Below are 21,285 nucleotides of genomic sequence, written 5' to 3'. Positions count from 1 at the left end.
CCTCGCGCTTCATTCCTCAATTGCGATTTTTAGCAAATATTTTAAAATGCTCTATTTCGGGAACGGGTTGAGATTTCTTCTTACTCTTTTTTTTATTTGAAAGATAATTTTATACTCTTTAAAACGATATACTTGATTTTGTCAATAAAAGACATTTTTATTTAAAAATCAAAAAAAAATTTTTTCAAAAACTTGATTTCGAAAAATTTTGATTTTTGGGCTGTTTATAAATATTGTAGAGTACTATATTCCCTGAAAAGTTGAACTCAAAATTTTGAGTTTAACTGGTTATTTTTAATTTTGAAAATATGGTAATTTTTCAAATATTTAAAAAAAAAAAGTAAGTGCAAAAGTGGAAGCTCGCCTAAAAATTAAAATGTTTGAGAATGGGGTTTTTGAGAAAAATTAATTTTTAAATTTTTTCAAAAATTTTTTAAAAGACCGTTACAAAAAAACTTAAGCAGATAATGCAAAATCAAGTATATAGTTTTAAAGAGTATAAAATTATCTTTTAAATAAAAAAAAAGAGTAAGAAGAAATCTCAACCCGTTCCCGAAATAGAGCATTTTAAAATATTTGCTAAAAATCACAATTGAGGAATGAAGCGCGAGGCGCCATCTTTGACGCCATGTATCTCCGGCCAGGATTTTTTTTCGGACGAAAAAAAAAATAGGAGTATATTATTTTATCGTGTACTTTAACATATGTAAAATTCAAAAACATCTAAGACCATGACCCCTCGATTTGCGATTTTTTCGGTCGTTTTGAGATGGATTGGCCAAACCATGCCAAATTTGAGCATATTTGATTCATTTGATAATCATAATCAAACTTGAAAAATGACAACAAACTTTTTTCAAATGTAACAGCTGCCCGAATTAAAAAGTAGCCCGATCTTAAAAGAGCCGAATTTGCGAGAGTCTACTGTATTTAGTTAAATACGTTTATATGACCCACAATCTCTGAGATCTTCCGTGTAATTTGTCCTGAAGACCTAAAGAGTAGCATCTCAAATTTACACGCAGATTCCCGTAGCAATTTGCACTTCCTGAATTCTTCCAAGGCCTTTTCTACATCATCTTTATAATAGAAGCGATGGTTTTTTTCTTTGGACATTGTAGAACTCAGAAATTGAAAAAAAAAACACAAAATGAATAAGAAATTTAGGAAAGCAAAAGATGTTGCCGGAATAAGCAACACTACTTCACAGAAAAGACGCTCACAAAGTATATACTTTTTTACGCGAAATACGGGATACAGCTGGGAAATTTTACCCGAAATTTAAAGATTGATTCACTATTAACATAAACAGAAGCAATATTTAATGAAAACTAATCAATTTTCATGAAAAACATCGAAGAAAAACCCTCTGCATTTGACCACAAATCACAAGACTACTAGAAACACAATCGATCTGTTACATTTTTTGTAAGACTGTTTCCATACTGAGTTTTTGCAACACAATTTAAATTCAAATTATAACTAAAATTTAACGCCTTTGTGTTAAAACATCCTAAAATGAATAAATATTTAAAAGCAAAATAAATTCATTGACTATTCGAAGATAACATACATAATTTTAATTAATTTATTTCCATGGACGAAATTACACTCAAAGTGGCCGAAATTTGGCACACTTACCCTAAACCTACCACGACCCTGTAAATAAATTACAAATTTTACCGCCAAATTTTACTGGCCAAATTCTCTGTAGAATCAGCCTGAGCCTGATTTTGCCTTTCCACGATTTTGTCTTTTTGGGATTTTGGCTTTTTGGCATTTTGGCTTTTGGGATTTTGGCTTTTTGCATCTTGCCTTTTCGGGATTTTAGATTTCCGGAATTTTAGCTTTTCGGGATTTAGGCTTTTCGGAATTTTAGCTTTTTGAGATTTTAGCTAACGGAATTTTGACTTTTCGTAATTTGGCTTTTCGGGATTTTCATAAATTCGTGTTTTCCGCTGGCACCGACACTAAACAGCCACTTGATGTCCTCGACAGATGTCTCATAAATCAATCTTCACATGTACTCCATTTTCCCCACATTCTCATTCAAAACCATGGACTTTGGAATATGTCAGAAATAGACCTTGTATTTTTTTTTTAATTTTTGAATACGTTCTGGAGGTTGTTTATGCCGACTTTTCTTTTTCATACAATATCCTTGAAACATTAATTGTAATGATTTCTCAAGGTCAACTGTAAATCAACTCTGGAAATATTTTTTTCAACCGATTGGAGAAAGTTTGAATTGTTTGGAAAGGCCTTTGAATACTTCACTGAGAAAAAAACGGGGGTGCGATTAACCTTTTTTCCTCATAATTTTAACACTTTTTAGGTTTAAAAATATATCAACATTTTTTAATGTTAATTTTACACATTTTTAAGGGTAGAAATTACATCAAAAAGGGTAACTTTAACCCCTAATACACCTAAAAAGCATAATATTTACACCGATTTTGGATCAATACTTTAGGGTAAAATTAACATTTCTGGAATGTTATTTTAACTTTTTCGGATTTCTCTCAGTGTTAAAATCGTAGCAAGCTAATTGGAGCACAAGTATATCATCTAAGTCACGAATTCAAGTATTCCACAAAGCTGTGAACACGTTTATAACGCCCAACCAGATATTTCATATATTCTACTTTCTAAATTAATTAATTTGCCAAGAAGACATTGTTTAAAATCTGTAGTAGATAATTAAAAAAAAATTAACTTACTTTTGCAGCTGTGTCTCTTTGTCTTTGAAGTAACTCGTGAGGACCTCTAGGCGTGTTTGAGCTTCAAGTCTCTCCTTTTCGGCATCATTGTATTCCTTCCTGAGCTTCTCCACTTCTTCTCTGACAATCTTCACATGATCCTCTAATAGTTTTCGAGCATCATTCTCCTCCTCGAGTTTCTCCTTTAGCATCTGCTTCTCTTTGGTCGCAGCCACCAGTTGTGTTTTGAGATTAGCCACATTCATGATTTCCTCAAAGTTTCCACCACCACCACCACCTTTCTGACCACTTTCTTGCTTCAGGGTCTTTATACAATCCTCGAGCACTTGAACACGTGACTGACTCTGTGTGAGAGCCTTACTAACATCTTCATAGCGATTTTGATGTGTCTGAATTTGTTCTTTCAAATCCTGACTTTCAGAGGTTCTCTCCTTCATAAATGCATCAATTTGCTCCTGCAAATCCTTAAGTTTCACCTCCAAATGTTCTTTTTCTTCTTCTGCTTTCTTACACTGTTCACGAACTTCACTCAATTCCTCAATGAACTTGTCTGATTGACTTGCCAAAGACACCTGCAATTCACTATTCTCTCTACTCTTTTCTGCTAATGAAGCATTAATTGTCAAAATTGTATTTTGTTGCTCATTGAGTTGCTTCTGCAACTCTTCAACACTACTTATAATTGAATCACTCCCAGATTGATTACTCAACAGTTCAGATACCATCCGATTGAGCTCCAAACCAGCTTCAGCAGCATTCTCGAGTTCCTTCTCGAGCGATGCCACTTGTTCTTGCAAATTCTCCCTCATAGCCTGACTATTTTCGAGCTCTCCCCGAAGAGCTATTACCATATCATTGGACCCAAAAGAATTATCCTGAATACTCGTGAGTTTTTCTTTTGTCTCCATCAATTCTCCTTTGACACTTCCACATTCTTTATAAGCCACCATTAGCTTCCTTTCGACAGAATTCAGCCTATACACCAACTGTCGCTCTCGACTGCACTGAACCAAAACATAGTGGCCAAATGTAAAAATGAGAATAGCTCCAGCACTCACAGATAAATACAGTATCAAGCTACTCATGCCCAAAACTCTTCCCATTAGTAAATTCACAAATTCATCCAGAGTCATGTTAGTACTCTTTGTTGTCTCATAATCTTCATGAACACTTTCAGCTTGTGGCTGTTGATGCTCTTGAGGTGATTGGAAATGTGAACTAACCATAGGATGTCTCAATTCTTGACTTTGAGGATGGTAGCAGTATTCATCAACACATTCTGTATTTTTGTCTAAAAATAGGCAAATTTACAATATTATTCCTATAGGACTATTTCAACAACTGCACAGCACCAATAAAACTAAAAATATTTCTGCCAAGAATTTTCATTGCCAAGTTTCAAAGTTAAATACTAATAAGAAGAATTAGGTCTATTTCTTATAGGCAAAGAAAAAATATTTTATTCAGTTCTGAATTTGAAACGTTTGAATTCATAATTAAATTTTACAAACAGAATTTATAATTAAATATTCAGAATTTTCTTTTAAATTTTAATTGGAAAATGAGAGAGGAATATTTTATAGAAAATTAGCAAGTCTGCTTGTAAATAAAATTTTGAAGATTAAAATTTTGGTTAATAGTTAGGGGAAAGGCTCATAATTTTGTCCAGTTTCTTATTTTGGACACTTTTAGGATAAATTGGACACTAAAAATAAATTGATTAAAATCATGGATTTTTATTCCAATATTTGATGAATAATGAATTCTATCTAAATATTTGTTCTTTTTGGAAGATTTTAACACTAAACACGTGTTATTTTAAATATTATTTGAGGTAAAAATTGCTTTGTTGAAAATTCATTGTGAGCAATTGCTTACGAGAAATATGACAGAACTTCGTGTTTACTTGAGTCTTATTTAGCTGTGGTGAAGTATACTAATACTAACAATGTTTCTTCGCTTTTTTGAGTGATATTATTGAATATTCATTGAATATTGTGTTGATTCACGTTAGTGGTAATTTGTAAATTTGACCTGAAGTGAGATTTTCCTTGTGAATTAGATTTTTCGTGTGAAAAATGGGAAATTTTTTAAGACATTCACCAGTGAGGTGATACTCCTTATTTTGCATAGGTGTTTTTCTCACGAAATTTCGTGAAATTTTAGCTTTTCTCATGACTAGGTTGGACAAATGCCTGGAGAAACAAAGGAGCATCATCTCTACGAAAGAGATGTAGCGAGAAATGCCTTGAAAGGCTCCCGGAAAGACCAGGGAATGAGCGAATCCGCACGTACTTGGAGTACCGAAGTCAACTCACTTTAATGAATGATATGGAAAGTTTCCGGGCTTCTTGTGACATTCTACGTTTCACTTACATGAACAGGAAGAGGACTTGGTAAGATTGGTTCATGAAATGAAGAACAATGGGCATCCTGTTGAGGCGGATAGGCTGTCCAAATTTACAGCTAAGTTGTCCAAATTAATAACCAAGTTGTCCAAAATAAGAGCCAAATTCACCTCTGCATATCAACTCATTTTTAAACGTATTAATACTAATTTTAGTAAAAAATAAGTTGATAAATAGCTTGCCAAGTTTCTAAACAACCCTTCTGAAAAGAGAGTAACAAAAAAGTCAATTACTATTGAAAATATCGCACTTCAAATTTGGAACATCGATGCTTATAAGCAGACTGGACAAAATTATGAGCCTTTACCCTACACAGTGCGATTCCTATAGTGTAAATAAACTCACTGTTCTATAAATACTCCAATCACTCCAATATAGTATAAACGCACTATAAAATATTATTCACACAACTTACAATATTTTAAAAGATTAAAACCGATTTTATGGGTCATTTTGTTGTAATTATGGATGAAATTTTTGGATCTTTCATCATTATTTTAATTTTAAACAAGAACGATTACAGTGAACTAAAGCTCAATGTTCAGTTCCAAAGCAAACGATCGAAGAAAAATGTTATGACCTTAATTTTATTAGTAGGGAAGACTGGGGCAAAAAGTCACAAAACGGATATTTTATTGTTTTACAAGCTACTCGAGCGCTTCAAAAATTTCTAATTAGCGCAGTTTTATAGGAAATTTACCGCTCTACAACTTTGTGACAGTTATTTTCCTCTATTGTGTAAGGAAATACATTCATCGAGCCAATTTCTAAAAGGTAATTTTGTGACCATTGAAGAGCTCTGCCTTATATACCTTTCCGCAATTTTTTATGGTGCATATAAAATTATTGTCGAATTAAATTTGTCTATAAATCACCACAAAACCATCTTGAAGTTCAAAATTGTTCAAAAAGAGGGTTTCAAAAAATCATTAATCTTTTAATTAATTAATTGACCAAATCCGATGAAATAGGTGTCAAAGGACGAAATGTTCAGCTGGACTACCCCTAAAACATTTCCAAAAATGATCGAAATTGCCAGGGCCTTTTTTGCAGCTAGAAAAAACTCATTTTTGACATATTTTAGGGGGATAATGAACGTTTAAAAGGGGGGGGGGAATAAAGAGGTTACTTTTGAGATAATGTTATTTGAGGAGGGGTCATCCAAGACCGGAAGTTGATATCTCTTACCGTTTCAATTTTATATGGGTCAAAAAACTGAGAAAGTGCAAAAAACAGTTTTTTTTAAATAGAGCTATTACCGTTACTTTTCCGATACGTCACCGATTGTGACCGATGCATTCGGCTTCAGAATTACAAGACCTTTCAAAAAAGTCCAAATTTAACCAAATTCGTTGAAAATTAGTCTCTCCAGAGTGGTTGAACTTTAACCTTGATTAATTCAAGATAGCGATTTTTCCGATGATAGGTGTCCAAGGACGAAATGTTCAGTTGAACTACCTCTAAAACATTTCCAAAAATAAAAAAAAATCGCCAGGGCCAATTTTTTACAAAGTCAAAAACAGATGTTTTTGGCGGGAATAAAAGGGATGGGAGGAAGTTAGTTCGATAGAAAATGTAGACTTGTCATAGATCACCGAAAACGGGAAGTCAATATCTCTTACCGTTTGTCACCCAGGATGGAGAGAAGTTGGAAAAAAAACACGGTTGTTTAAACTGCTCTCTCTTGGAGTTCGAGCAGTTTAAAATAAATCCTTTGTTACGATTATACTTTGTAAATATTACTAAACCGATCATTGTAGATATTAGTAAAAACTCTAATTACTAAGATTTATAACGACTATCGCAGTGATTTTAAAATGCCCGTCATAGTAATATTTACAATAGTAATCGCGCCAAAGTTTAACTTTTTGGTTAAATATTACAAAGAATTTTATTTTTAAGAATTTAACAGGGGAACCTGATTTACAAGGTAGAAAAATTATTTTTCCTATTATTACTTAAACCGATAGATAAGCTATCTGGCGATCTAAGAATATACAATCAAAATTTCAGAAGCGAATTCAAAGTAATTTTCAAAGATATAAAGACGGAACTAAAATAGTATCGACGAGCAGACTTGCAAACGCACAAAACGTGTGGATTGATTGAAATAAACTAATGCCCTAGACACACTTACGACTTAAGCCGAGAGACGGCTTAACGTAATTATAATCAAAATAAAGATTTGACTGAATTCTCATCAGTTTCCCACTAAGTCGTTTCTAGGCTTAAACCGAGAGACGGATTAGTCAAAAACTGCTGAAAATATAATCTGATCATTATTTTGAATATAATTACGTTAATCTGTCTCTCGGCTTAAGTCATATAAGTGTGTCTAGTCTAGGCTTTATTCTTTTCAGAATTAAATGCTCTTCGAGTTGAACCCTACACAACAGAACCGCAATAATTAAATAACTTAATGGCTAATTTAATGATTCGAATCAATTTTCTTATCAAAGCACTTTCAATATGAAAATAAATTACAGTCACTGAGAAAAAAAAGAGGCTGCGATTAACTTTTTTTCCTCATAACTTTAACACTTTTCGCGTGTAAAAATATATCAACATTTTTTAATGTTAATTTTACACCTTTTAAGGGTAAAATCAACATGAAATAAGGGTAACTTTAACCCATAATACATCGAAAAAGAGTAATATTTACACCGTTTTAGGATCAACACTGCGAAATGTTATTTTGACTTTTTCGGATTTCTCTCAGTGAGTGGTGGAAATGATGGAAATAATTCTCAATTCTTTTCTAATTCTTAAAAAAAAAGTAAATTCAACCCTCAAAATTTTATGTGCGAAAGAAATGCTTATAAATGAATTTTTGAGAAAAATAAAACTCAAAATTTCTTGCAAATTTAATTGCACTCATTTTTTTTTGCTATATAAATAAACACTTGAACAATTTTTCCAAAAAATATTGAAGAAATTTGGTGCTAAATAATATGATTAAGAACTTACCCATTGTATGACGATCCTTGCCATCGATTTTTGGCGGAATCTTCGTTGAATCTTTTCCCATTTTCATGTTCAGGGTTTCTTTGATGCTATTAAAGAGTCCTGAGAAGAATCCTTCGGCATCCTTCAGATTGTCCTGATGGAAAACCTCTTCTGATTGTTGCTCTTGTGCTATTTCTGGCTGTTTGGTGATCTCCTCAAAACTTCCCATTCCCACGGATTCTGTAACTGTCTCAACTGGAGCTTCTGTCTCAGCGGACGTTTGAGGCACATCAACTTTTTCTTCTTGACTTGGGATTTCTTCGGGTTTATTGAGAGGAACTTCAGAAACAGGCAAAAAAGGTGGGATATGTTCATGGATTGGGGGAAATGTGGTAACTTCAGGAACTGGAGTTTGGGGAATCTGTTCAGAAGAGCCAAAATTTGGCAGAGGAGGCAATACTGGAACAGCTGCTTGAGGTACTTCCGGAGCAATATTTACTAATGGCTCTTGATTAACTGCCACAAAATCTGGAACAGCATCATTCAGAGGGTTTTCCTGACCAGGAATTTCATTCTGATCACTAGATTGAGGATTTACAGGTTCCTTAGCGTCTATCTCTTCAATTTTTGGAGGAAGCTCTTGAGCTACTTCTGGGGGAATTTCCTTGGGTAATTGCTCCACTTCTTGTGGTTCAAGAACACTTGGAGGTTGACTTTGGGCATCTAAAGGAGGAATTGGCTTAAATTCTGGAACTTTCTCTGTGGTAGCAATCACTTCTTCAGATTTATTCTCAAAAACTGAAGGTTCTGTGACAACATCTTCCTCATAATGATGATAATCTTGTTCTTGAGGAGTTGTTATAGTGACTGGGATTTCAGACTCTTGGGAATTGACTGTTACTTCCTCACTATGTTTCTCTGTTGATAAATCTTCAACTGGAACTCCTTGCTTAACTTCTTCAACGATATTGGGCATTTCTTTGGGGACACTTTGCTCTGACATTGCCTCATTAATCTTCTCTTGAGGGAGTTCTTCAAAATTATTGAGAATTTTCGTCTCTTGGAAAATTTCTTCTTCCTCAGGTTTTTTCAATTCTTCAATATTTATGGGTTTCTCCGTGCTCTCTGTAACACTTTCCTCAGTGGATTCATCGGCTTCATCATCTTCATCTTCATCATAATCCTCTTCTCTACAAATTAGAAATTAATTGCAATAAAGCCGATCAATGTGATATTATACTGCTCGAACTCAAGGAGAGAGAGATTAGTTATATGACTTGTCATCTGCCTAGTAGCACGGTAAGATATCAATATCCGGTATTCGATTACCCCAAAATTGAAAATTATCTCCAGATCTTTTTTTCTTTTTCCCCTATATCCTGTCCTTCATCTTCAATACCACATTTTTTGGTTTATTTGGAAAACGGTAGTTTTTTTTTCATTTTCGAATATGTTTTGGAATATATTATATTTCTCAACCGATTTGCTTAAATTATTTTTTTGTTAAATTTAATCGGCAATAAATCGGTAAAGTACTCGTAGTTGATGTATCTCTCGAAGATTTTTCAAAAATCTATTTTATTTGTTTGAAACCTTACAAGGGCGGGGGGTGTACGCAATTTTTATTTAGAAAAAAAAACGTAAAAAATAAAATGGGATAATAAAACTGGTCCTACTTTTCACCATAGATTAACCTATGCCCAATTTGTAGGTATTGGTAAGGAATGATCGTAAGTGTTCCTCAGACCAGTACATTTTCTCCCATATTATTGGCCAAAAATAAAATTAATTTTTAGAAATGATTCGCCACTTTTTATTAGTAAAGTACAGTAAGTAAGGCATTCCGTTTAGTTCATATTTAATCTATAGAACCTAGTCCCTGGCGAGTGACCTTCAAAGTCGAAGCCAATTTCTTACTTTCACATAAAAATGCGTATGGGAATTTTTCTACACTCGTGATCGTTATGCTAAATATTTAAAAAGTGAGAAGTTTTTCCGTATTATAAGATACCTTTTCGTATGGAGGGATAAATATACTAAATTTTTGTTTAAATAAATTTTTTCTTTGAAGCACTGTGAGCTGAGTCCGAGATCAATTTAGGAACTGGCTTCAAATAGCTCCATATAAAAAGGCCAACTTGCCAGGCGCTTGTATAGAACCAACTCTTCGTGCAATACCTGATTAAGTCCTTTCCGATCCGTAGAACACGGTGCATATTTACTATTACACCTATCTTTATTCATTTCTGATAATAAACGCGCAAATTTAAATATGGTAAAATGAATCACACTATATACCAATTGTCATATACAAGAACATCAAAGTGTTTTGGAGCCAGGGCGGAGCATTCTCATACATTTTTCGTGCAAAAATGTAGTTTATTTTTTCTTAAGTGGTGTTTTAATTTTGGTATAAAACCAAATGCAATCATTTTAAAACTTTTACCAAATGAAAGAGTATCTAATGTTATGTTATTAGCACAAAATTTATAATGATTGCACGAGGATAATAGTTCCTAAAATCTTTATGAAAAAGACGTAAGATTCGCATTTTTTTGAATTTTTCTGACAATTTTTCTATTTGTAACACCAGTAATATTTTAAATTCAATAAAAATATATTCTCTGTACATACGTGTACCATTTCGTGTTATATTTATTTTTGTGGGATCTAAGACTTAAAAATTATAAAGAATTTAAGAAAAATGTACCATTTCTGAATAAAAATGCTCCATCCGTTGGTTAATCATTCTACTTTGGAGTTTATAATATTTTTCTCAAACTTAATATAGAGCATTGGTCTTAACATTTCGTTTCGTGATACCATTGAAGGCAAAAAGGACTATCAGTCTTTAGAGAATTAATGATATGCTTCTGAAAATTTCCAGCTTTGACATTTTTATTTAACGAAAATTTATTTAAGGGGTTACGAGGATCAAGCCGACTAAAAAAAACTTATTTATTTCCAAATTTCTTTTATAGCATAATAAAAAATATATAATTCAAGTTCTTAGGCATAAAAACAAGATTTAAACTATATTTTCTAAATTTTAATTTAAAAATTTCAAAATTCAGCCATTGAGCTATGTTTTCTGATATCAAAAACGTAAATATTTCCTATTAGGTGCTGAATTAAACTAGTTCTTGAACGAAGGATTTTATGTTTACTTGATCATAACTTATTCTCTAATCAGGTGTCTACACATTGGAGCTGATTTCATCAAGAATTATTTCAAGAATTTTTTAAAGAAAAATTCATATTTTTGAAGGAATTCTTGAAGAAAAATGCCTCCACACTGGGTTTTTTTTATTTTCCATCAAAAATTGTTTTGACAGATTGCCATCATTTCCAAGTCTCTTGCTCTTCTGACTGTTTTTCACGAAAATTTGTTGTTTCACTGCTGGAAAAAGTGAAAAAAGCGTTTGGTGAAGTTCCTTGGGATAGTATTTAGTGAATTCGTGAAGAAAATCTTCTAAATATGCAAGGGAATAGTGTTTTTCTGGAGATGTCGTTCCTGGTGGAATCCAACCCAGCCTTTGAAGGAACATTTCCTGTGATTTTCTGGACTTTTTTTTAAGGATTTTACTTTAGTTTTTTTTTTATTTCTCACCACCTTTTCATGCACTACTACTCAAACTGGGAGTCCCACGGAAGAATCGAAGGCCTGTGGCTATCCAGTTCTAGTGTTCTCGAAAGGAAGCAATCCCACATAGTTCCTAGTGGTTGAGAAAGTGAATGATATAAAAGATCATTCTGATGTTCTTCTGGGGGTTCAAGTGATGGCTTCTGGTAGCTCCGGACAGCTCTCGTTTGCATTGAGATCTCCTCGGTGGCTCTGGTTAGCTCTTGTTTTGATTGGTAACCAAGGCAGAGATTCCAAAGTGCCCGTAAATTTTCTCCTTTCCATCCATCTTGCAATCCATGGAGTACGAGGCCACTGTACTGTGGAACACCTCAAGAATACACGGATTAACTTCCGGCAATTTCTGGAGGAAAATCACAGGAAATGTTCCTTCAAAGGCTGGGTTGGATTCCACCAGGAACGACATCTCCGGAAAATACTACTCCCTTGCATATTTAGAAGATTTTCTTCAGGAATTCACTAAATACTATCCCAAGGAACTTCACCAAACGCTTTTCTCACTTTTTCCAGCAGTGAAACAACAAATTTTCGTGAAAAACAATCTTGAATCGTGATGGTTTCCGTCAAGAATTCTGTCAAGAATGACTTTGATGAATTTTATTCCAATGTGTAGCGGGTAATTTCTTTCAAAAATTCTTGATGGAAATTATCTTCAATTGGATATGATTTTTGAAGAAATTTATCTACACATTAGACAAATTTTCTTCAAAAATCCATCTTTTTGTCAAAAATTCTCACCAATGTGTAGGCAATTTTCTTGAAGAACACTTCTTGAAGCTCATTTTTGATAGAAATTTCTTATAATGTGTAGACACCTAAGACGAAACGTGGTGTGAAATCTCTAAAATACTTCAAAAATGCTATTCTTGTAGAATAGTCTTTTAATAATTCGAATATCATTTTTTCAAAAATCCTTCGTTAAAGGACGCGATCCCAATGGGGAGAAGCGGTTGAAAATTATGATGATGATGACCATCAAGGATTGGTTTAAGTCATTAGCTGACAGGAAATATTTGGCTTTTGGATTTCAGGTGAACTTATTTCATAAGAAATATTGTCCATCGAAAAGTAATTTTTTTTTTTCAGAATGGTCTCCGAATTCCAGAAATCAAATCCCTACAACTAAATTTTTAAAAGAAAATTTCAGAACATATAGGGGAAAGGCTCATAATTTTGTCCAGTTTTATATTTTGGACACTTTGAGGATAAAATTGGACACTAAAAATAAATTGATTAAAATCATGGATTTTTATTCCAATATTTGATGAATAATGAATTCTATCTAAATATTTGTTCTTTTTGGAAGATTTTAACACTAAACACGTTTTATTTTAAATATTATTTGAGTTAAAAATTGCTTTGTTGAAAATTCATTGTGAGCAATTGCTTACGAGAAATATGACAGAACTTCGTGTTTACTTGAGTCTTATTTAGCTGTGGTGAAGTATACTAATACTAACAATGTTTCTTCGCTTTTTTTGAGTGATATTATTGAATATTCATTGAATATTGTCTTTATACACGTTAATGGTGATTTGTAAATTTCACCTGAAGAGAGATTTACCTTGTGAATTAGATTTTTCGTGTGAAAAATGGGAAACTTTCTAAGACATTCACCAGTGAGGTGATGCTCTTTATTTTGGACAGGTGTTTTTCTCACGAAATTTCGTGAAATTTTAGCTTTTCTGATGACTAGGTTGGACAAGTGCCTGGAGAAACAAAGGAGCATCATCTCTACGAAAGAGATGTAGCGAGAAATGCCTTGAAAGGCTCCCGGAAAGGCCAGGGAATGAGCGAATCCGCACGTACTTGGAGTACCGAAGTCAACTCACTTTAATGAATGATATGGAAAGTTTCCGGGCTTCTTGTGACATTCTACGTTTCCCTTACATGAACAGGAAAAGGACTTGGTAAGATTGGTTTATGAAATGAAGAACAATGGGCATCCTGTTGAGGCGGATTAGCTGTCCAAATTTACAGCTAAGTTGTCCAAATTAATAACCAAGTTGTCCAAAAGAAGAGTCAAATTCACCTCTACATATCAATTCCTTTTTAAACGTATTAAAAATAATTTTAGTAAAAATAAGACGATAAATAGCTTGCTAAGTTTCTAAACAACCCTTCTGAAAAGAGAGTAACAAGAAATGTCAATTATTATTGAAAATATTGCACTTCAAACTTGGTACTTCGATGCTTATAAGCAGACTGTCCAAAATTATGAGCCCTTACCCTACTTTAAATGTTGTACTTTTATATGCCTAAGAGCTCAAATTAAATAAACTTTTTAAATTAAATTAAATTTAATTAAAAAAAAAAATTAAATGTAAACAGAGAAAATATGCTGTTTTTAGTCTGGTTGTTTAAAAGCAGTAGAATTTTCATGTAAGTTTCGATCATTATGGATAGAAAAATTAAGCCCATTTTTGAAAAGATTTTTATTTTTTTACTGATCAAACTTAACCCTCTAACGGTGTTTTCTTTAATATGCGAAAAAAAGTTCTAAAACAATGTTTTCTAGGATAATTATGATTCAAAAAAGTCGAAAAAACCATCCATTCTTCATTATCTTTATTAGTTTAGGCGCTAGGTGAGAATATATAAAAAATTTTGAAACTTTTTTTGCTTCTAAAATTCACATTTTTAGTTTTTTCAATTTTTTTAAATAAAATATACAAAGTAGAATGACATATCTTTCAGTAAAAAATAAATTTATTTTAGTCAGATAACTTTAAATCGGTATTTTTATGGAAATTGGAAATGAGTTTTTCTGCACAAATATTTTTGTTGCTTTTTCTCTGACCTGTTACACAAAACTGGGAATAGCAACATAACGAAGAGTCAAAATGAGTTCAAACTTTCAAGAGATGTTTCAATTTCAATTTCAATTCAATAAAGATGTTTATAAGACTATTACCGAGGACACTATAGCACTTTTATATAAATAAAACCTTTATTGTCGCTGTAAATGTGATTTTTGTGAAGACCGCCTGGAGGCGGTCTTACCCGTTAGAGGGTTAATTTTTTTGCTGACCAAATATATTTTTTTACTTCTCATTTGTTTTTGTCTTCTTTGACGCTTCTAGGGGTGGGGCAGCTGCCCCACCCTGCCCCTAGCTGGGTTCGCCCATGAAACCTTATGACACAGCTAGAAGAGGCCAAACTATAAGAGCCCGGCTAACACATACACTCAATCCCGGGATTATGCACATTTTCGGGACCGAAAAAAACGCTCGATATGGCATTACGGGCATTACGCATCGAGATAATTTGCATACCCACAGGGGCTTACTTTAGAGAATAAATCGACCGTAAAACGAATTTCACGCGGAGTAAAGGATTAGTTCAAACAAAAAGACACTGCAACTGAGATTTCAAACAGAACGGACGTGAACGAACAGTGCTCTCTGACAAAACCTCCTTTTGCGTTAAATCAGTGTTTTATCATTGAACTCTTGCCCCTCTTGCCTAATCCCAATCTCATACTAAATTTGTGTTATAAACGGGAGTATTAATTGCTATTAGTTGAGAAATTAAAGTTTTAAGATCTCAATTTATTATTGATTTTTTTTTCCTTTCTGGAAGTGTGTTTAAGTGCGTGAAGACTGAAGATATTTCTCTAACTGAAACAAAAGGGGCTGTCGAAATGTTGTCTCACTCTTACATGGATACTGAGGAAATTCTTCCCGTTCATTATAATTATCCAAATGAGGGGGGTCCGTGATGCAATTGGTAAGAGCGTTCGGCTCTTGGGCGGTGTTGACCCTGGCTCGACTGTCACAGTTGTGAGTTCAAGTCCCGCCCGGTGCAAATGATTATTGAAGCGTCTGAATGGACATTTTTCACGAAACATTGTAAACTGAATAATAAACTTGTAAACTGAACAAAATGGCAATAAAAGCTCAGTTACATCGAAATAAGTAAAATAAATAATTATCCAAATGCTTCGGGAACACCAGGTCATTCAAAAAACCATAAGAAAATCAGAGATTGTGTTGAAATTATGAGACTTGAATTGCTTAATTTTTCGCATTAATGCTATTAATCAATTTATATCAAATTTTGCGGGCCAAGTCTACCTTTTTATCAACAAATAGATCAAATTTTAAATATAAAATGATTCAAACACACAAATTACACATTTGCACTCTCACCAGCGACAATTAATGTGAATCATATTAAAATTTTAATGTGCAAGTGTGATAACACAGTTAGAGTAACTACTTTAAAAGTGCTTAGTCGAAAGTCCATAATCAAGTACTTAACAAAAATACTTTTCATGACCTTCAATACCAAGTGCTTCACTAAGGACTTTAACAAAGGCCTTAATTTAGTATTTAATATTAAAACTTAGTCGTGTCATATTAATTTCGCTATTCACCACAAAGAGCTGAGGTTTGTCTCATTTTCACATATTTTTTAAATTAGTTTAATGTTCCACAATTTCTTAAAAATAAGTCATTATGTTAAGAACTTAGTAAGATCTTAATAAGTACTTAATGTGTTAGCCGGGAGATATCGATTTCCGGTTTCAGATGACCCCGCCATAAGTCAGTATTATCTATAGTCATATTTCCTTTTTCTCCTCACTCCCTCCAAATAAAAAACCAGTTTTGTTTTGTTTATTTCGGAAACGGCTCCTAGAATTTTTTGTCATATTTGGAATATCTTGGATAGTCAAAGTGAATATTTAGTCCATTTTGTTCAGACACTTATAACCTAAAAAAAAGTCGATATCCAATTTTCGTATCGAATATGCTCATTTCTTAACTGATTTGATTAAATTTGATTTTTTTTGAAAGATCTTGAAATTTCCAATCCGGCAGTTACGAACTTAATCGGTAAAGTATCGAATTTACTTTTTATTTGTCCTTATACTTTTCACTGATGCCAAAATATTCTACAATTAATGTGTGTCAAATTTCGGCATAGTTGCATGCAAGCGCCAAAGTCTCAAGTTTGAAATGTAATATCTTTAATAGAAATTGATTTTTTTCATTCTTTCCTTTAAAGGAGTGCCGCTTAGAACCTTGTAGACAGTTTATCGTCTTTATTTACTTTAAAATCATTCTTAATATATTTTAAAATGAATAAAAATGTAAGCATAGCTTTGGTGTCCTATTTCGGCCACATTCATTCTCATAGTTCTTGCCGTTCTTGCCCTTCGGGAATTTTTCAAATGACTTTTTCATGTCATCTCGTTTGTCGAAGATATATTTTTTTTGTTATTTTTTGCATTGTATAATCTCTGGATTATGTAAAAACTAAAAATTCATGGAAATTTGAGGAACAAAAAAGGTGGCCGGAATTGCAAGCTGGCCGGAATTTGGCACACTTACCCTAATTCTTAAGCAATTTTCTATTTCAGTATGGTTTTTTTAAATTTATAAATCGATTAATTAGGTAGCAAGCCGGTATGCATCCCAAAAACCATGCAGATAATTCTCGGAGAGCTCTTTCTCGTGAGTTCGAGCACTCTGCAAAGCTAGGAAGCTTTGTCATCTTTTAATTTCTACTTACTCTTCATCATAATCTTCCTCATCCTCTGTATTTTCTGTAACTGGAGCTGGTTCTCTTTGAATTTCATTATTTTGAAGATTCTCAACAGATTTATCTTCAGTTTTTTCTTCTGGATTATCCTCTATGGAATTTCCTCCAAAAATCTGTGAGAAAAGTCCCTTGTCTTCCTCTGCATCACCTTGCCTAGGATGCTCTTCTATTTTTGGTGCAATTTCAGGAGCTTGAGCATCCACAGTTCCCGTTTCATTGACTTCCTCCAAATTATCATCCACAACATTAATACTCTCTTGGCCAGTTTCTTCGAGTCCCAGTTCCGTGGGAACTTCATAATCAAGCTTATTGGTTAACACTCTCATTTCTCTAATAAGATTCTTGGGCACATAGCCACGTCTACCCTGAATCTCTGCGCCCCAATAGTTCTGCTCCCTTCCGGCAGACTTTGAGAATATCTTGACATGGACATTAGCTCGAAAACCCAACACGTACTTATCCGCAGCATTGTAGTTCACCTGAGTGATGCCCAGGGAGATGGGTTCTGCAGAGAGATATTCCACAACAATTCAATAAACCCCATTTTTCATTGCAAGCTACTTATTCAGGCAATTGTTTTGCAATCTGCCAATCGGATGATCGCGGTGAAAGTTGCAGAAGACATTTTGATAGGATAAAAACAAATGATAAAACTCACCCTTGCACTCTGGATCGGCACAGAGTCGTTTATCGGATATTTTAGCATCACACAAACGATTAATTAACACTAAAACTAGAAAAATCACAAATATTTTACATATTTTCCGCATGTTCACAACTTTTTCGCCACTCGCCACATCACACCTCCGCGCTGAATTGCAAATGTCAAATCATATTCACCACGCCAACTTTTGTTTGTCAGCACTTCCGACAGCTGCGCTGAATTTGGCTTTGAACTGCCATGGTGACTTCCGCTGAGCCTCTTTCTTGTTGACAACGTGAATACGTGAGCGTAAGTGTCCCGATTTTTGGCCAAATTTACGAGTAATTTGGCTTTTCAGATGTATTTTTTCTTGTGAATCTGTTCAGTACTATTCGTTGCATCATTTGGTGTATTTGTTTTTCTAATTAGTAATATATCCAGTAAAAAAATTAAAAGAAGAAAATCTACTTGAAAACATAACCCCAAAGTGGAAAATAATAAAATTTTTCTTGTATTTTTCTTAATTTTCTGCAGACTCAACAAAATGGTTCAACGTTTGACCCTCAGACGCCGGTTGTCGTACAACACAAAGTCAAACAGGAGGCGTGTGTAAGTACAAAACATTGCCAAAACCACATTGGAATATTTTTTAATTGAGATTTCTGGAATTGTAGTGTTCGTACTCCTGGAGGACTTCTCGTCTATCAGTACGTGAAGAAGCGACGCAATGTGCCCAAGTGTGGTCAGTGCAAGGAGAAGCTAAAGGGTATCCGGCCAACGCGCCCCAGCGAACGACCACGCATCTCCAAGAGACAGAAAACCGTCCGCCGGACGTACGGAGGTGTTCTCTGCCACCGATGCCTGCGGGAGCGCATTGTCCGCGCATTCCTCATCGAGGAGCAGAAGATAGTCGTGAAAGTGCTGAAGGCTCAAAAGGCATCGCAAAAAGCTGCCGCGAAAGCCAAGTAATCTGTAAAATCCACGCTAAATAAACCTCCACAATAATAGCAAACTTATCTTTTTTTCTTAATTTAATTAACTTATATTTTAAATTATTGAATAGGGAGAATCCTAAAAGAAATAAAGAAAAGATTCTCATTTCCTAAATTGGCAAGGGCTTAATTCTTGTGTTCAACATTTGAAAACTTCATGGTATATTGGCCCATTAGCTCAGTTGGTTAGAGCGTCGTGCTAATAACGCGAAGGTCGTGGGTTCGATCCCCCCATGGGCCAGATTTTTTTTCATATTATTTTTTCCTCCGATTCCTAAAATTAAATTCTCTAATCAAACATAATAAGTATTTTAATTCAGATAATTATATTAAAATATAATGATTGAATATTTTTCATGCAGTTTTTCTAATACTCTTTATGTTAAAGCACCTGTAAGGGAAACCGGGGCAGATTAGCCACGTATAGTATTAGATATTGGGGTGTTACAGTTTCCCTTTTAGAATGAATATTAAGCAAACTACTGTCTTTTCAGAGTAATTAAGTCCCTACATATTAATTTATTTAAATATTTATCAGTCTAATTGAAAAATATTTTTCATAAAGGCAAACAAAAATACCATTAATTCAAAAATATCATATCTGACTAATTTATGCCGGTCTCCCCTTACTATAATTTATTTTATAATGGCAAAAAAAAATTTATTAAAATCATTTAATTTAATAAATTAAATATTTCTGATCTGTACAAAATCCATTAAAAAGAGAAATTACTGTTCTTTTAAATAAAAAACTTCAACAAAAACTTTAATAAAAATAAAATGCACCTTGTTGCAGTTTAGTGATAAAAATAGTAATCATACAAAAATATAAAATGAAATCATATTTCAGTTAGCTTTGAGTCAAGAGAGAGACAAGTGCATTAAAATAATTCAATTGAAATTAAAATAAGATTATTAACCTGAGGAGTGTTAATTACTACCAAAAATAAATTTATACTACAGAAGTACAAGTTTTTCAAGTAATCATCGGGTGCTCCGAACCGGATTGCACTATCATTGATTAATACTAATCTTGAATTTGTCTGCAGGTAATCCATTTAAACACAACTGATAAATGAAATAACCATTTATAATGAAAATAGAAAAAACTTAAATTTAAGGAATAGTCCAAGACACTTGAAAAGATGAATCTCAATTAATTACATTTCTACATATGTTTGATATGGTTTCATTGATATCATATCAGTATCTCAACTTAACCCTTAATTCCCTTTTCAATTGGGTTGTTTCTGGTTTCTTCTTCTTTTGTCTTTGAATCTGTAACGTATTTAAGCCACGGAGGAAAGAAATGTCGAGCATGCCGACTATTAAAGATTGTGTTCATCTTTTATCTCCAAAAGCTGAAGCCAATGAAGAAAATTTTATACATTCTCTCACAATCAAGATACAAAAATCTTAAAATGTAGGGGAGACCGGGGAGCTTTGGGACACTTTCTCATGTTTTGATTTTGAGAGAGTATACCAAGAAATCACAATAGTGTATTAAAATTTTATGCGGTCTATAAGATACTTATGGGTATTGACTTTATAAAAAGTACTCAATAGAACTTCGAAAGCAACTGAATTTTCTTGGAGAAGATAAAACATTTAACTTGATGCTTTGTCCCAAACCTTCCCGATTTGGGGCAGTATGGGACGCATTTTTTCTCGCATAATTTGCATTATTGGAGCATGTTAATTAATTTGAAGTACTAGATAAAAAATATTTCTAAAAGAAATAAAAATATTTAATCTTATTTTTGCATACTTAGAAATTATTATCAATTTAATTTGTACGGTAGAGTCATTTATTGTCAATCAATTATTTAAAGTATTTTCTTCTTATTTTTAATCTACCTTTCTTTGCTTTTTTAATTGTATGTATTGCAATCATGATCATCAAATTCCTCACGCGAGTAGATTTTCTTGCATCTTTTAGTTTTGAACTCATTGATGGATTCCTGTTTGATTGTAGAGGATATTGCTTGAGAAATTTTCGAGGAAATAGTTTTTAACGAGATTGGGCAAAGATCGAATATCCTCTGAGAACGAATTATAGATTCTCAAGACATTGATGATTTAATTGTCCCTGTAGTTAGAGAAATCTGCTCCACTGATAAATGCACAAGAAAGAGAAACTGTGAAGAGACAAGAGAAACTGTGAATTACTCTTCATTTTGACAATAAACAATTGCATGCCACCTACAATCTTGTCGAAAATCAACGACCCATTCATCCCCTTTCAGGTGTCCCAAACATCCCCGCGTGTAGTTTTGGTATTTAAAACCTTTAAGGAAAAAACAAGAGCGTAGGGTGGAATCACCAGTTCTCGCCAGTGCCCCACTTCTCGCCACTTACATTGAAATCGCTATTTTTCGCAATTTAT

General features: G+C 33.4%; 2 protein-coding genes and 1 non-coding gene across 4 annotated transcripts in view; 2 read left to right on the top strand and 1 right to left on the bottom strand.

Moving 5' to 3' along the window:
- LOC129807470 (transport and Golgi organization protein 1) overlaps positions 1-18,098 on the bottom strand; it is a 32,415-nt gene extending 14,317 nt beyond the window's left edge. For both annotated transcript variants that reach the window (XM_055856760.1, XM_055856759.1), the window contains exons 1-4: positions 17,923-18,098; positions 17,235-17,769; positions 8,096-9,264; positions 2,721-4,011 (exon numbers count right to left, since the gene is read on the bottom strand). In XM_055856760.1, coding sequence (XP_055712735.1) covers positions 2,721-4,011; positions 8,096-9,264; positions 17,235-17,769; positions 17,923-18,034 — 3,107 coding nt within the window. In that variant the 5' untranslated portion in view covers positions 18,035-18,098. The remainder of the gene's footprint in view (positions 1-2,720; positions 4,012-8,095; positions 9,265-17,234; positions 17,770-17,922) is intronic.
- A 36-nt stretch (positions 18,099-18,134) lies between these two features.
- LOC129807481 (60S ribosomal protein L34-like) lies at positions 18,135-18,919 on the top strand. Its single transcript, XM_055856778.1, has 3 exons — positions 18,135-18,216; positions 18,442-18,516; positions 18,582-18,919. Exons 2-3 carry the CDS (start codon positions 18,452-18,454, stop codon positions 18,874-18,876), a joined length of 360 nt encoding a protein of 119 aa, XP_055712753.1. The 5' UTR covers positions 18,135-18,216; positions 18,442-18,451; the 3' UTR covers positions 18,877-18,919.
- A 147-nt stretch (positions 18,920-19,066) lies between these two features.
- Positions 19,067-19,140, top strand: Trnai-aau (transfer RNA isoleucine (anticodon AAU)). The gene has a single exon. It is a non-coding gene; the product is annotated as a tRNA-Ile (tRNA).
- The last annotated feature ends 2,145 nt before the right edge of the window (positions 19,141-21,285 follow it).

Source organism: Phlebotomus papatasi, chromosome 3 (genome assembly GCF_024763615.1).
Source record: "Phlebotomus papatasi isolate M1 chromosome 3, Ppap_2.1, whole genome shotgun sequence".
Taxonomy (NCBI): Eukaryota; Metazoa; Arthropoda; class Insecta; order Diptera; family Psychodidae; genus Phlebotomus; species Phlebotomus papatasi.
Note: the sequence above shows the minus strand (reverse complement) of the source record. Positions and strands in the feature narration are given on the sequence as shown.

Coding starts and splice junctions, on each gene's coding strand:
- LOC129807481 (XM_055856778.1), top strand. CDS start 18,452: ATGGTTCAACGTTTGACCCTCAGACGCCGGTTGTCGTACAACACAAAG. Junction 18,517..18,581: donor AAGTCAAACAGGAGGCGTGT/GTAAGTACAAAA, acceptor CTGGAATTGTAG/TGTTCGTACTCCTGGAGGAC.